Source organism: Lissotriton vulgaris, chromosome 10 (genome assembly GCF_964263255.1).
Source record: "Lissotriton vulgaris chromosome 10, aLisVul1.2, whole genome shotgun sequence".
NCBI lineage: Eukaryota > Metazoa > Chordata > Amphibia > Caudata > Salamandridae > Lissotriton > Lissotriton vulgaris.
The window spans coordinates 999,751,035-999,768,285 of record NC_141698.1 but is presented as its reverse complement, the minus strand read 5'-3'; the positions used below and the strand labels follow the sequence as shown (position 1 = coordinate 999,768,285).

At 42.9% G+C, this 17,251-nt stretch overlaps 1 protein-coding gene across 3 annotated transcripts in view; it reads left to right on the top strand.

Annotated features, from left to right (window-relative positions):
* Nucleotides 1-17,251, top strand: part of PHKA1 (phosphorylase kinase regulatory subunit alpha 1) — a 1,293,387-nt gene that overhangs the window by 864,680 nt on the left and 411,456 nt on the right. For all 3 annotated transcript variants that reach the window (XM_086942009.1, XM_086942008.1, XM_086942010.1), the window contains exon 23: nt 6,556-6,635. In XM_086942009.1, the coding sequence (XP_086798135.1) occupies nt 6,556-6,635 (80 nt within the window). The remainder of the gene's footprint in view (nt 1-6,555; nt 6,636-17,251) is intronic.

The following is a 17,251-nucleotide window of genomic DNA, read 5'->3' as shown; positions in this document are numbered from 1 at the left end:
TGTCCCAGGAGTAGACAACACCCTGGCAGACTCGCTAAGCAGGCAGCGCTCCATTTGCCACGAGTGGGAGCTCGACCAGAAGATGCTCGACTCAGTGTTCTCCCGTTGGGGCAAGCCTCACCTGGATCTCTTTGCGACGGAAGTGAACGCGAAATGCCAACATTACGCAAGCTGGCTTCCCCAGAAAAGGTCCCTAGGGAATGTCTTTTCGATGACATGGTGCAATGTCTTTGCTTACGCTTTTCCATCGTTTCCCCTGATCCCCAGGGTTTTCCGGAAACTGAAAGCAGAGACTTGTACCATGATCCTGATAGCCCCAGCGTGGCCGCGCCAGCACTGGTATACCGAACTACACCTTCTATCGCTGGAACCTCCAATTCTATTCAGGACATGCCCACATCTCCTCACAATGAACCAGGGACAAGTCCAGCATCCGGATCCAACATCTCTAAAATTATCAGCTTGGCTCCTGAGTTCAGAGAGTTCCAGGATTTAGATATTCCACAGGAATGCAGGGTCGTCTTTGCCCGGGCCCGGGCTGAAAGTACTAATAAGACGTATTCCCTCAAGTGGAAGAGGTTCTGTTTGTGGTGTAGAGCTCAGAAATTACATCCGTTCACTTCTACTCCAGCACAAATTCTCCCCTATTTGCTCCACCTAGCCAATTCAGGGCTGGCACACGCTTCAATAAAAGTCCACCTAGCGGCCATATCCAGGTTCAGACGATCTTCGTGTGGAGCTTCACTATGGACCAACAGACTAATCAAACAGTTTCTGAAGGGATTCTTCAGAACTTTCCCTCCAGTTAGAGCGTCTCCACCTACATGGCAACTAAATGTGGTACTAGCTCAACTAATGAAACACCCGTTTGAGCCAATCCACAGAACAGATCTAAAATATTTGTCATGGAAAACAGCTCTATTACTGGCACTCACATCAGCAAGGAGAGTGAGCGAACTGCAAGCTTTTTCGGTGCAAGACCCCTTCATCCAGTTCAAGAACGACAGGGTCATTCTACGGACTAACCCTAAGTTTATACCGAAGGTTCCGTCCTCTTTCCATCTCAACAAACCTATTGTCCTGAGGTCTTTCTTCCCGAATCCATCATCTGCGGCTGAAAGATCTCTACACTCTTTGGACCTCAAACGATGTCTCAAATTCTACATACACAGGACGGAGCAATTTAGGAAGCATTTAGCAGGCCCAGGAAAGGCCTAGCATTGACAAAACAGAGCATTTCCAGATGGATTTCAGCGGCCATCGCCTTCTGTCACCAACAGGCGGGCCATCCTCTGCCTTCAAAGGTTCGAGCACACTCCACTAGAGCGGTATCCACATCCATGGCGCTCTGCGCTGGGGTACCCATTTTCGACATCTGCAGAGCGGCGACATGGAAGACACCACATACGTTCACCAAGCACTACTGCTTGGATTCTGAACTTATGAAGGATGCAGCAGTGGGACAAGCGGTCCTACGTCATCTATTTCATTAGTGGTGAGCCTTCTTCCTATCATTCAACCTTCCAGGTAATTTATCGCACATTTCTTATCGGGTTGTGAGTATCATGTAATCTGTGTAACAACTTATGATAAGATTATTATGTCTTTATGGATGTATTATGCGAAATGTGCTCATTATTGCTTGTTATTCTGATTCAGGCATGTGAATCTATGAAAGATACCCATAATACTGGATAAGAAATGCGTTACTTACCTGTAACAGCAGTTTTCCAGTGTTGGTATCTTTCATAGATTCACATGCAACCCACCCGCCTCCCCTGGAAGGGCTCACCTTTACCCTCTCAGTAGGTACTACTTAGCACTGTGCTTACTAAAATCTGAGGGACTAGGGCTCCTTCCAGGAAGGTGAGGAGGGTGATAGTAGCTGATTGGCTCCTGGCCAAAGTTTGATCCTTTTTACATAAGGACCTAGATAGGCTACTAATGTGAGGCCTCTGGCCTAGTACTAATTATATGTCTATGTGACATTACTATAATTATTTACCGGGGACTCCCACCCCGACGACGGGGAATGATTCAGGCATGTGAATCTATGAAAGATACCAACACTGGATAACTGCTGTTACAGGTAAGTAACGCATTTCTTTCAAAATCAGTAGTACTTTTCAAGCAGTTTAAGAATTGTTTTTTTGTAAATATTTTATTTTATTATTTTTATTTTATAAATGCACAAAACAGAAGAGGAAAAAAAAAGTAAAAGCAGATTAAACCCGTATAAAGCACAAATCCTTCTCATAACACCTATGTTTCCACAAATATAAATAATGAGAAACAGAGAGCAAAACCACCTAACATTGGGCAAAAACTCCATTCATAAGAAGAGAAAGATACATTATTAAATTTGAAGAATTAATCACAATAAACCGATTACTCAACCTAAGTTAATAAATGTATCCAGTCTTTTAAATGACCCCAAATCTTCAGCCCTTTAATTCTCCCTTTTTTTGCCTCTTTGTTCATAGAGTGCTTTTTCCAAATTAAATATGTGTAACAGCCGGCCTTTCCACTGCTGAAAAATTGGGGGGGAGGGGGGTCAAAAAGAGTCTTAAAATGTTGTGCTCGCAAGTTTGCAGAGCATAGTACCAGGTTACCCATCTCTATTGACTTCATAAAACAAGAATCGACAACATCTAACCTAGCCTACCATTTCAGCACATGCTTTTCATGTTCATCAGTAACACCTTCCAGCAGCAAACTATACAATAGCGATATTGAAAAAGCGTATGTACTGATTAAAGCTTCCATCAAAGGAACCGATGCAAAACATGCTGCCCCACCAGCTTTTCTAAGAAGAAAGTCCCTTATTTGTAGGAACTTAAAAAAATCCTGATGCCAAATGTTAAACCTGACCCTAACTACATCAAAGGAGGCAATATAAGCCCACATCAAAAGATTGCCTACCCTGTAAACGCCTGCTTTCTCCCACCTTACCAAACACTCATCTGACAAAGCCGACCATTGTCGATCAGTGGTGTGTATCTGCTATACCTGCCAAGCCCACGTTTTTTCCCGATCACCGACCAATTTTGAAATACTTCTAGTAAAGTCTTAAAGCAAGTCTTTTTAAAGTAGTTTGGTTCATATATTTTTAGTAGACAGCCATTGGCCTGTGAGCCAATCAAATTCTCAAATATTGATGGAACGTTATTAGCGTCGGTTGATTCTTTTTTCCTAATACCAAAAAGAGGCCAATAATATTGTAAAGCAGCTGCTAGATAATATAATTTAAAGTTAGGTAATCCAAGACCACCCCTGTCCCTCGAAAGAGATAAAAATGTATTAGATCTATGAGTCCGCTTATAAGACCAAATTAATCTAGCAACCTCCCTCTCGATCTGCCTAAACCAGTCATTATGTATTTCAAGAGGAATTGTGCGAAATGTATATAATAATTTAGGCAGAAAATAAATAAATAAATAAACTGCAAATCTAGAAAAGGAAAAACAAATGGTTTGCAAGGCAGTAGTAAATTCTTTACAGTATTAGAATTACTTTTGTATTATCAAATTAGAAAAAAAGAACTTTGTAATAGAAATGGATATACTTTTGTATGCAATAGGTTTTGTAAATGCAATGCATCCCTATGGGAGGAAAACAATGTTATGCATTAGCAGGTAAGTATTGGACTTAAAGTCCCAGTCTTCGGGGGTTTGGGCCAACACTGGTCGAGGTTCAGGTAGGTACTGCACCACCAGTGGCACCAAAGCTGCTGGGTGCAGAGGTCACTGGGCCCAATGTAAATCAATAGAGGCTTGGGGCACCTCGAAGAGGCATGGTTTGCAGGTAAGTACCCAGATGTTAAGATCAGCACAGGGGAGCCAAAAAGCAGCACCAAACCTGCACCACCTGCTGCATAGGGGCGACCGGATGCAGAGTGAAAAATAAGCATAAGGCGCCCATTGCATTTCAATGGAGTTTGTCAGTCGCACAAAAAGGCTGCAGGCTCTGGCCAGGAGGCAGGTTGAATGTGACCACTGGCTGGGCAGGTAAGTTTGAGGGCTGGGGGATGTCCTTGCACTGTTGGTTGAGCTCCCCAATTCTGAATGGCTGAGGATACAGGGGTACCTTTTAGTGTCAGATCTTTGGGGTTGGAGCTGGTTGCGGTGAGGGGGACCCTTAGTGTAGAGACTGCAGGAGACTTTGTGGGGTCCAGGAGAGGTCAGCGGCCGATGGAGACTATGTCAAGATTGCCAGGGAGACTTCACTGGACAGGTGAGCCACACAAACTCGGGCAATGGGCATTGGATGCAGTGGGGGCAGGGGTCGTGGATCTGTCTGGATCCAGAATCCTTGGCGACAGAGTTTTCTGGACAAGGCCGCTGTCCTCAGGACATTCGGTTTTTATTGAAGGGCAGTAGTCTGCCTGGGGTCCTTGGAAGTCGCTGGTCACAGGACAGTCATCGTCTTCTTTGCAGGCTTGAGGAGCAGGAAACAGGCTGGTAGGGCTGGGGCTAAAGCCGTAGGTTTCTTCTTGCTTTGCTGCACGGCATCTTCTTTGTCCGTCTTCATCCTAGAGTGCAAGAATCTAATGATCAAGGTGCCCCTAAATACTGAATTTAGTGGTGTTACAGGTACTGGCAGATGGTAGCCAATGAGCTATTTGCCTTTTGGGTGACTACACTCTTAGAATTTCCCTCCCTTTGGGGTGGGGGCATCACCCGAACCTGAGTCGGTAAAATCCTTCAAGATGGATGATTTCCTAAGGAGGGGGTCACTTCAGCTCTGGACACCTTAGGGGTGGTCCTGGCTGAGAGAGAAGACACCTCGCCTGTCTCCTAATTTTCCAGCCAACCTTGCCGCCAAAGGTGGGGCTGGGTTCAGGGGGGCGGGCAGCTCCTCTGGCTGGAGAAGTCCAAGCTTAGCATTACAAAGATCAGGAAGCCTTTGAGGCTCACCTCCCTGAATGCTGTTCTTGCTAGAGGGTAGATGTGAAGCTCCTCCACCCAAGCAGGCTTTGTTTGTAACCCACATGATCACAGGGGCTCCTACCTCAGGGGGTAAGAAACATGTCTGTTTATGGCAGGCAGATTCAGACCAGTCAGCTGAACACGAGGGAGTTGGTTATTTTTCAGGGGGCATCTCTGAGATGCCCTCTGGGTGCATTTTATAATAAATCCAACAATGGCATTAGTGTGTAGTTTTTATGCTGAGATGTTTGATACCAAACGTCTTAGCATTCAGTAAAGCCATTATGGAGCTGTAGAGTTTGTAATGACAGACTCCCAGACCATGTACTCAACATGGCTTCATAGCGTTTACAATGTCTAAGAATGGACTTAGACACTGTAGGGGCATATTGCTCAAGCGGCTATGCTCTAACCTGTGCTATAGTGACCCCTGCATTAGGGCTATTAGGCCTGCTAGAATGGTGGCTTACCTATGCCACAGGCAGTGTTGGTTGGGCATTGCACACAGGGGTGTGTGCCATGTGGACTCTTAGGTTTGGTCTGCACCACAACACAGTCTGCAATGGCAGTGTATGTGTGTTAGGTGAGGGGTTCTCTGAGGGTGGCACAATACATGCTGCAGCCCTTAGAGACCCTCTCTGGTCACAAGGCTCTTGGTACCACTGGTACCTTTTATAAGGGACATATATGTGGGCAAGAGGAGTGCCAGTTGTGGAAACAAAGGTACCGTTATGGGAAAGAACATAGGCACTGGGAACATGATTAGCAGGGACGCAGTGCACGCAGTCAAACTACATCAGATATCAGAAAAAAGGAGGGGGGGTACTGCAGCAGAAACCCACTTTACTACAACAAAGAATACATACAATGAATCACACAAACATATACATGGTGAAAATGAAATGATCCGAGACAATGAAAACATATGTCCAAAGATTCAAGTTCAGGATATCCTTATATCTTCTATTTCTATGATAGGATAGCTGGTGCAGTATGCCATTTATCGTTTCCCATAGCCGTGATATACAACAAAATTTATGTAAATGTCGGTTGTGTAGATTGAGATGCCATCGTTGGATGATTGGAACAATGTGATTGGAACTCGTTACAATATCACAAGGCGGTAGTGGTGGTTTCGACAGTCGCACATCAAATTCTACAAATTTTGTCTTTTTTATATTTTTTTATAATTTCTTCAAGATTACGGTGCCCCTCAAGGTAACCGGGACTTCCCACTACCAATGATGTTAACTTCAACGGGTATTCCTGAGAACCCCGTTATTACATTTGTTGGAAAACAGTTGTACCTCGGCACTCTAACATTTAACAGAAAGCTATTTTTTATATAGTGATCCTCTTAGAACAAATGGCCTATTTGAAAAACCCTGAATCAGTAATTCTTTTTGATATGTTGTCTCACAGGTGAGAGAACATAAAAGATGCATATATCATTTCAAGAGATCACAGATCAGTTTTCTGTTTATGTAGTCTTTAAAAAGCAATGTTTAATATCAAGGCATATTTCATACTCGCTTTCTGAGCTCTAATGCCTAAAAAGCAGTCATTTCCATAGTTCTTTACCTTGCTTCAGAAATACATTAACCACACGTTTCCTCCCTTTGCATAGGCCTGTACAGACCTTCTGTCTCATCAGAAGCAACTGACGGTTGGCCTACCTCCTGAGCCTCGTGAGAAGACCATATCAGCGTGAGTTTCTCATTAAATATCTGAATGTGGAGCACAGTCCTTGCTCACTAAGCTCACTTCAATTTGTCTGTTGTAAATGTCCATTTATTTATGTCCTACTTTGTACATATATTAGCTGTTTATCAGCACTCACATTTTTTTGCCAGACATCAGAAGTGAGCAGGATGACAGAATGACAAACTTATGTAAAAATAATTGATCACATTTCTGGGATGAGGTGCTGGGATTAGAATGCAGGTCCACTCAATCATTAACTTAGCGTTTACACCCCATGTCCTTTGCGTTTCTTATTAGTTGGAATGCTTTTAGTTGTGATGCAGACAGAACATGATTCCAAATAAGTTAAAGAAAAAAAATGAAGGTTTACCTAAAGTTGTGATGGCCAGTAAATGTATCCGTTCATTTGTGAGTTTAAACTCGTCTCCAGAAGATGTCAGTTTATCTCCAAAAGGATTGATATAATGTGCACCGATCAAACATTGCTCTCAAGATATAAGATTAACATCTCACACTCTTTTATCCGTTAATTGAGGAGGAGGACCTTCAAATGGTGCTATGAGATCTGACTCTGCCTTCAATTCATGTCCTTCTTAAATTCCTAGGAATCTTGACTACATGGTTATCACTTCTCTATATAGAATTCTCTACCATTTTCTCATGGTAATAACCTACTTTATGGCCTCCCAGATTTCACACTCGGAAATCTTATGGGCATCCTACACGCTACAGCATGTCTCATCTAGGGCCTGAAGAAATATGATCTTATTACCCCCACCCTGTTGGAACGCCATTAGCTCCCCTTTCCAGCAATCCCTATCTCCGAAACAAGCTACATCATTCACAGAGCCATCACAACCTGCACCGCCACTTATCTTGTAGACAATCTCACCAACTCTCTGGTGGTTTTCGCCATACCCACAGCCAGGACACAAGCAGACTACAGACTAAAAATGTTAAAAGAGATAAAAACAAGTCAACAGGCATTTATCATCTATGCACCCAGCATTTGCAACTACATCCTTATATCCACCAGGACTGCTCCATTGCTGCTCCCATATAGCAAAGTATTGAAGACTCACTTCTTTAGAGAACACTACATCACAAAGCATTAACCGTCCACAACTCCACTTCCTCTCCTAATACTCGCTGACTTTAAGCTTGCCTTTGACCATGTACAGAACTCTCCTTCCTTTTGGCTAGGTTTGCATTATAGAAATACCGGATACATACATACATACATACATATACATAAATATGGTACCGGCATTGCCAGATAATTTAAAGAGACATTTGCCGTGCCTTTCCTGACAGAAGAATAATTAACCTCTGCTGTCCCATCTAGGTACAGGTTGATCAGTATTTTCAGTGCTGAAGCCAAAGCTGGAGAATATAATGTAGCCAACCACTTATCTGCACTTCTTTAAGAGAAATATATCTTTGACGATATGCAGGCAGCATTCTTGCACAACCAAAGTACTGAGCAAGTACTGCTATCCATAGTGGATGACTTTAACCTAGTAATTAATGTAAAGAGTTTTAGTATCCTCATCCTATTTTTTTGTGGCATGACACTGTTGACCATGATTTAATGTTTCAGGCTTCCAGAGATGAGACTGAAAGTTGGCATGTAGGCAGAAGGTTCCTTCCCTCTTCCCATCCTAAGCTATTAACATACATACTGGATTTCCTTAGATGCCACCTAATCTTTTTAGTATGTATGTTCTACTGCTTCCCTTGGCTCTAACATCATAGTCTATTCTTGTATCAATGGGCATTTATATTCTGTGCTGCCAACGGAGCTATGATTTTGTGCCTCCTTTTTATACAAATTCACAATAATCTTGCTTTCCATAAAATTACTTGGAATGTGTTTTTTTTGTTTTTAAAGAGTGCTAGAATTGTAATATAGTCCAGTATCTGAGAGAAACTGGTGGTGTTTGCATGTACAGTGTAATTTACACTTAACTGCATGCAAGTAAACATGCTTTTGGCAGGTTTACCCCCACTTTCTGCCTCCATTTCGATTACTAGGTACTGGTGGAATGGCTCTAAAATACCATGAGCCCTGCTAAACGGGATTCAGTACATGTGCTCTGAACCTTGAAATGGTACGCGGTTCATTAGCTTGTCCCTAATTGGCAACGTCCAACTTATTTGTAAGTCCCTAGTATATGGTACCATGAGTGCCTAGGTCCTGTAAATTGAGGTGTCTTTCGTGGATTGCAGCATTAGTGCCACCTCGAGTACGGCCAGGTCAAAGTTGTACATTTTGACTCTGCAGACTAGAAAGTCAGTTTAAAACTGCTAACTCAACTTTGCCATTTGAAGTAATGGCAAAGGCTAAAACTCCCTCTTTGCTGTATTTTAGTCCCATCCACCCCCCTAAGATACGCCTACCAAGCTGTACTGCAGGGTGCTGTATATTGGAGAGTGGAATATTCACTTTTACATGTTCCAGCAGCAAAAATCCTTAATTGTTATTTGTACTGTAGAAAGGCTAGTAGCCCCCTCAGCAAGTACAGAGTTACAAGCTGACATCTCAGCCCTGCTAACTTCTGAATGGGACTACTAAAATTGGCAGTGTAAGGTATCAAAAGAATCCGTGCAGAAATTCAATGTACTGGTGAAATCACATTTAATGTCACTGGTGGCAAAGTGCAACTTCAAAAGTTGTCACTTTAAGTTGACCAATGTTTCCAGTGCCCATTTACTGTTGTACATGAGGTCAGCCCTGCAAACAACTTTCTGCCCTCCTGGGGAGGCATGCTCAATTATCCCAGGACAGGAGACAGTGGGAGCTTGCTCTAGAGAGAGGTGTCACCTCCCTCCTGTAGGAAGCCACATGGGTATTGGCCCAAAAGGCAAGCTTCAAAGATGAAGCCGCCTTTGAAGGGTAAAAGGGAAACCCTTGGGAAAGGGTTGCTCTATTGTTTAGGAAGACAGGTTGGCACTAAGGACAGAAAAGGGGAAGCTTGTTATCAAATCGGTTTTCCAGCGGCGTTTAACCCCCTTTGTATCCATACCTCTGGGTTGGGTTAGGGAGCTCCAGACACTAAGACAGCTTCTGTAAAGTTGGGAGTGGGCAGAATGGTGTACCTTGAGATAGCCAGCTGCCATACTTCCCTGGAAGTGGTCATTAGGATGGAAGGAACCTAGTAGCTCATTGGGTATTGACCGTGTCTACCCTCAGAGCACTTTCTGAACATACATAGGGCACCACTGGCACCCAAAACTCATATCTCGTCTAGACTGGAAGAAGGACTGCTCAGCTGCACCATGGAACCGGCAAAGAGAGGCTGCACCTGTGTAAAATGCACCTGCTGCATCTATTGGCTAGCAAAGGAGAGGGACTGTGCCTGCTGTGTCCTGGTCATGTAGAAGTCGTCTCCAGAGCCCAGCAAAGTCAAGAGACTCCTAAGGTCATTTGGCTGACATTCTGTTCTGAGAACCAAGCCACATGTGAGAAGCCTGCTGGGACTCGTTGATAGCCCAGAATCTTCAGATCTATGCCACCTGCTGCTAGACCAGGACTCTGCGCTCAATGTTGCACCCAAGTTCGTTGAGCCTGGAAGAGTCATCAAAGTCCAGCTTGGTCGCCCAGAAGCAGAGTTATAGCCTAAGGAAGGATTTGGCTGTGACAGTGATACCGAGCGACTATACTTCTACCAGTACAAAGAGAACTTCAAGGGAAGTCAACTCTGTGACCAAGACCGCCTCACCCCCTTCATGGACTAAGGAGTAGCTGCAGGAAGAAACTTGTCAACCTCATCTCATCCACAAAATCCTTGAGTATCTTCAGCATCCTTCATCCCTTGAATCAGGACCACGCATCCACAGATCCACCATGGGGGGAAGATCCTTCTCCTACTTAGCGGCCAAGACCTGGAATTCTCTCCCTACCCACCTCCGCCTTACTCAAAACCACCTCTCCTTCAGAAAGCAACTAAAAACTTGGATATTCGATAAGTAAATGCACCCGCCTCCCCAAGCGCCTTGAGATGGGTGAGTAGTGCGCTATATAAATCTCTGAACTTGAACTTGAGCTAACTGTTTCTGAGAAGCTTGCTGGTCCACTCTGACTGGCTCACTGCTGGAGTTGGTTGCCTAAAGTGACCACAACACAACTCGCCCTATTATTTGGTTAAAACGTTTCTAAGTTTCAAATTTGCAGAATTTGCCAGTGCTTGTTCGACGTTGAATTAAATGCTTTGATTTACTATACATTATAAATTCTATATCTCCGTAAACCTATGGTGAATTTTTTTTGTGCTGTTTAAAAATACTTTAAAATGCAGTCTGTTTTTTATAAATTGGTGTCAGAATTCCTTGGTGTTGTGTCTATTTCTTTTTTAATTGTTTTGCAGCTGTTTAAATGTTTTACACTTGTTCCTTTGTGTGATCCTTGCATGCACAGAGTCCAAGCTTACTAGGGTTGAGCTGAAGGTTTGACAAATGAAACCCATTGGTCCTAAAGAGGTTGGTATGTGTATTACACAGTGAGGTTGCACAACCACACCATATAATACACCCTATTTCCTCACACTGCAGTTTTATCTCACGGATGTAAATTACAACTTTTGCCACCCCAGCACTTAAACACTAGAAACTCCATGACCACTACATTTTGGTGGAACGCTTTTGATCCCTATGTTTGAATTATAATAGGCCTGTTCTTTCCTTTATAATTTGTTGTTTATATCTGAAATGAGTGATAGTTGTAGTAGTTATTGGTAGGGCTACATATGTTATTTAAATCTGTGGGTTTCCTGCATAATCCAAGGATTACAAGGATGCATGTAATATTTATTCAAAGCTTACAGAAATTGAATTAAACAATTTGCCATTTTGTCCAGATTCACTCCAGTAGTTATCTTATCTCAGTTTAGTTGAATAAAGTCAAGTCCCATCCTTTAAATATCATCCTTACGGCAACGTAACACATCAGATATAATAAAATGCAGCATTTATTGCAACAAATAAATATGTTATATTTAAATTCAGGATGTCATTACAGTTATTCTTTAAAGGCCTGCATAAGGCTAGTGGCATCATATCAATAAAAGTATGCTAGGAGAAAAACATGCAAGATGGAGCTGAGCTTTTGTCATGTATCACTGTCCATTTGCATGTCCATGTACAAGCCTTTACGAGAGGTAGGAAAGAGAAAGAACAAAGTGAAAAAAAACGTTTGGAATCTGAGGTGAAATACTGCATTACTTCAGGAGGGGAGGATGATATTCAAAGGCAGTGGGGCATTCACCATTGATTTCCTTTCTCTGTGATTAATCTACTGAAATCTTGAGCAGGAGAAACGGACATTGTTGCTTTGGCACTCATCATTAATTTGACCCTGTTTCATTAATAATTTTCGGATACCATTTACTGTGGTGCTAACTTTCAGAAAAGCCATCTTTGTGGGATAGACCTTCAAGCAGAATTTGTGATTTTAGATGCATTTGCATGGCTTCAACAATGTTTGGATCCAGCTAAGAATGTGTTCCTCCAATGATGCAAGATAAGTACAAATATATCAAATGGCAGATTGAAGGCCTGTTAAGAAATGTCCATTAGCTATCTAATTGCTTTATTCACCCAGATAGATACTAGTTTGAATTACATTGGGTGAAAATTAAACAAGTAAAATGAAAAGGAACGAGATCAACTTTGTTCTTTGAAGTCCAGTATTAGAAACGTTGACAAGTCTTTGCGCCTGAAAGGTGAAGCCTTAGAAATTGACAGTATATAATATATTTCTTCATTTGTTTTTTGGGAAAGCCCATTTCTAACCCGGGTCTATCTGAATGCACGTGCAGGTCTTGCTGCAAATTTAAGAGAATTTCTGAACAACTTTATGGATTACTGGTAGAGGAGGAAAACTATAAAGTAACTTCCCAGACCGTACGAGCAGGAAATGACATACAGCCTTTTAAGGAACCTAGTGTCAGATTTTTAGAAAGATCCTGGCGATAATGAAATTGACTTGAGAAAGATAATAACTGCTGATGATGTAGTGTAGTTTCTATATTCCCAATAGGCTCTGCGCATAGTTTAGACGTAGGACTGAGGTCTACTAGGTCCCTACCAGCTATATTAGACTTAATTGTGAGTGCCAGCTAGCTCAGAGGTCAATAGAAACTTTCTCGAATAAACAAGAAGGGATTCGTTTCTGACAACTGCATAAAACATGACAACTTTGTTTCCCAAGAATAAGAAATCAAATCTCTAGAGTTGCGGAAACAATAGATAACTATTTCACTCAGTCAATCGTGCATGCTTAGTTTCACCAGAGGTGCAAGAGAAATAGAGAGACAGGCGTTTTCAATAAAAAGGTATTTATTGAACAGTCTTTTTTCTCAAGCATTGAAAATGAACTGCTACAATAGTAAGGCTTACTATAAAGTACAATGCATATAATACGAACAGTATTATAAAGTAGTACAGTAAAAGCATGATATGGTTTCTAAGCCATAAAGTGCATAAAATGTGTAAAATACATACAGTGATAAAATGATGACATACTCAACTGGTGCTTCTAGAATACGCCTACCCCGGTGTACCTAACCTAAGTCTGGTAAGAGGGAGGGAGTTTAAGAGGAGGAGTTTAAGTCTAGGAGTTCTCTGCCAGGAATCTGATTCCAATAATTCTCTAAGAGGTCTAATCAGCTCCGTACCTTTGTTCTAGAATGAAGGACGTCTTGTATCTCGTTCTCGGGACACGATTTCCCAGATACCCACAAAGGTAGCCCGGAAACACTGGAGCTGGATTTCTCGGCAGGAGAAATGACAGAGTCTCGCAGTGCGTCTGCTGCAGGGTCGGCTTCCTTCGGCACTTGCTGCTGCAGGGCGTCGGGCAAGTAGATAGTCGATCTGCTCCAAACCACTGTGTGTTTGTTTAGGCAAATCAAGGCATATTTATACTTTGAAGGTGCCGAGTTTGACGCATGTTTGGACTTAATAACGTCACTCAAAGGCTCATTTCTTGGAAAACGCCGGGCGTTCTAGGAGAACTTAATATTTAAGCAGGGGGAAGTCCTGAGCTGCTGAAGGCGGGGTTTTCCAAGAAAACATTGTTAATTCTTGGAGCTTAGTGGAAGTATCCATGCAGTATTTGGGCTGTATGGTTTAGGCCAAATATGGTAATGATTTCTATGCCTATATAAGGGAATGATAAAGTATGCCTATATAAGGGAATGAATCGGGAAATTTATACTAGGGGTCCGAGATTCATTTACAACAAAACCCTAGATTTCTGTTCCTTTTAAATTAAGAGCATTGTGGTGTCAGCTATTCATTCTGTCCCCCATTGCCTATCCCTCACCAGGTTCACAGTAACAATGGGAGTAGTGGGGATACTGATGCACAAGATGCATTGTGAAGCAGAAATATGAGTAGGAGTAGCTGACTGGGCTTTTTCACAATGAATCAGTGGTGGCAAAAAGGCAGCCAAACAATAGTTCTTCTGGGGATCTCCATTAATAATCATAAACATTGTAGTGTCCCACCAACGTACTGAAGCCTGAACACTTTATTCAAATTATTGGCATTGAAAAGTTTACTTTTGAAAAGTTCATTTGTAAAATGAAACAATAAAAAATGCCTATTTTAATTGTATTAAGTCACATGTTGTAATCATATACAGATAAAATATTATGAAAGTGACAATAAGGAAACTGTTTCACAAACCTTTTTTCAGCAATGTAGGCTCCAGTCAAAACAGGCAGAAAAGCTGATACTGCTCCTTTAATCTCACTGCACCGGTTTCTCATCAAGCCCAGTAAGTGGACGTTTCTCCAGTTTAATTTTCTTGCTCTTAGCTACAGGATCCCGGAGTACTGGCACTGAATACAGACTTTTTATCCCTGGAAAACCTTTCCATCCCCTATTTTTTCCACTCAACGTCTTTTAAGACTACAATAATTGATTTTCTGTTTTCTGTGGTTTTGTTTTGTAAGTTGCCTTTCTGTGAAAGCAAGAAGGCCCAGACTGACTCTCCTGCAATGCAGTCTGTATGTTAATTACCCGACTCCCATTGCCCAGAAGATAACCAGGAAGACTTTGAAAGTTGATGAAAAAAATGTGTCTTTATAGCTTGCATCAGAGATGTCTGCACTGGACTTTCCCCATTCTCTAAAGTCTCCCACAGAGGAAGGCCTAAAAAGAGAACCAAAGGGGAGAAAAGGAGATGATTTCAGTTAACAGTTGTGATCTGTCATGTCCAAGACCGGCACACTGCCTACTTACTGTCTAAACGTCACCCATCATCAAATACCTTCTAATGGATATTCCTAATCCCAGATTCCTCATCTTTAGAATATTCCCCATGTGCCAGGCTGGATCGGGAACTTTCCACATTACTCCCCACGATGCTAGGTGGTGCAGTGCGGCTCCGCCTTGGCCATGTTCCGCCCCAAAAGTGATGGAGTGAAGCTGCATATAAGAGCCACCCCTCCACATCAACATCCGTTTCTTTCTTTCCAGAGCCTATGAATGCGGGACCTGAGCTCTGCTCCCTTTTCATTCGTTGACAATTTCTACAAATTGAATTCTAGTGTGTGAGGGAACTATACCCCCACTGAGGGCTTCTAGGTTTAAACCATGGCAGGACTGTTGGAAACAGATGTCTGTAATGAACCCCCACAAGCTGTACCTTTGATGTTTGGGCTCAGGGCATGGCTCCAAGTTGTGTGAAGAATGTGCCTTCCTGCACTCGAAAGCAATCCAGGATTGTGAAACAAATCTACATGTCATGAACATTCAAAGAAGTCACAGAACTCGCATAAGTGCTGCTCGCTCTCCAAGTTGAAACTGTGGAGCCGTTTCTGCACTCAAGGCTGCTCCCACAGCAGGTCTTCACAGTGGATGCCATCCGATAAGTCCAAGTCAAAGAAGATGAAATGGGACTCAAACCCTTCCCTCCACTCTCCAAAGAAAAGTTGTGTGGGTGGCAAACTGCCAGTTGATCTTTCTTGGTCCCCGATTGGGAAGCCAATTATGCAGCTGATACCAATGTGCCTCAAATTTCCCAGGCCTTCATTGACACCGTCAAAGGTTGATGCCTTTTAAGGAAACCATGCTTCGTATTTGTGGCACTTTTTCAGCCTCCACTGGCATGCCTTTTGGGCTCCAAAGATCCATCAAGGCCACCATTTTGGTTACCACCATCAGATCTGTCCTTGTGATTGTCTGAGTTCCTCAAACCTTCCTCATGCTCTGCTCTGACTCCAGTGCTGACTTCCACTCCGGCTCCAAGACCTACGTGTGTCCCTCTTTCATAGACGCCGGTAACAACTTCAATGGCTCCAAGAGGAGAATACAGTGCTGAACCCAATGTCCGATCCTGACCTGAATCCATATCAACCTTAACTGAGGTTGCACTTCAAATCCACCAGCACACCCGGTGCACTTTCAGTCTGGCAGAGATACTATACTGTTGAGCCGTCCTCAGAGGCTCCATCATATTTTTGGTTCTGATACTGACTAAAGTTTGCAACCACCTGGAAGAGACAATGGTGATGATGTGAATGATTTGCCTCCACACTACTAAGATGATGACAGTTTATACATGGGCATACCAAAGTCCACTGGGCTTGATACTTCACCTGATACAGGAATAATTCTAACCATTGGAACCCAACAGATGATAGTCCTTCTTTTGCTGGTGTGAATAGATGAGCAGCTCAGGTCCTTGACCTACAACTGCCTTCCATTGAAGTCAATATCACACTTAGGTTTTGCAGCCTGGGCCAGCCTCATCTGAGCCTATACTTCTATTCAGTGAAGCTCTAATTAACACCCTTATGGGCACTTGGTCTAAGATTTGCTCATGCCCACCAGTGAACATGCAGGTCTTTAGACGCCACAGACCAGTGCCCAGCATCCTAGAATTACGTGCACAGCACCCTATTCATGAAGGTTTTGCGATTCAGGCTTCCAACAGCAACGTGAATACTAATGCATTCCTCACAGCCCTTCTAGGCATGGAGTCGAAAAGGATTGAGGTATTCAGGAAACTGTTATTTTAAGCAAGTTTAACTTTGTAGTTAGGCAAGGTGATCTGCCTGTTAGGCTGTTATATGCTTTCCCTCTTTGACATGATAGATGACAGCTAGATTATACCAGCAGTCCCGGAGGAGTTTAGCCAGGATACAGCCACATTTGTGGTTGGGGTTCGTCTGGAGGCTATTTCCTGCATGGGGCAAGCGGGTGGCACTAGAGTGGTGCTCTATCGCCATGCATGCGATCCACTGGCTTTCCTGGAGATGTGCAGGCATCCCTTATGGATATGCCTTTTGATGGATCCCTCCATTTTTGACGAAAAGGCTAATTCCACCATCGAGCACTTTAAGGAAAGTTAAGCCATGGCACATTCCTTCGGCCTTCCCACCCCTGCATGTCTTTTCATCACATGCCCTTCTGTCTGAACCTATCTCAGCTTCCACCCACGTTAGACCACATTTCACAGAAGCACCTATCCATCTTTTTTTAAGAGGTGTGAGCTCTACTGTCCAAAGTGGCCATCGAGAGGGTTCCACATTTGGAGAAAAGGATGGGATGTTACTACTGCTATTTCCTTGTACTGAAGAAGGATTGCTGCTTTTATCCTAATCTACATCTTC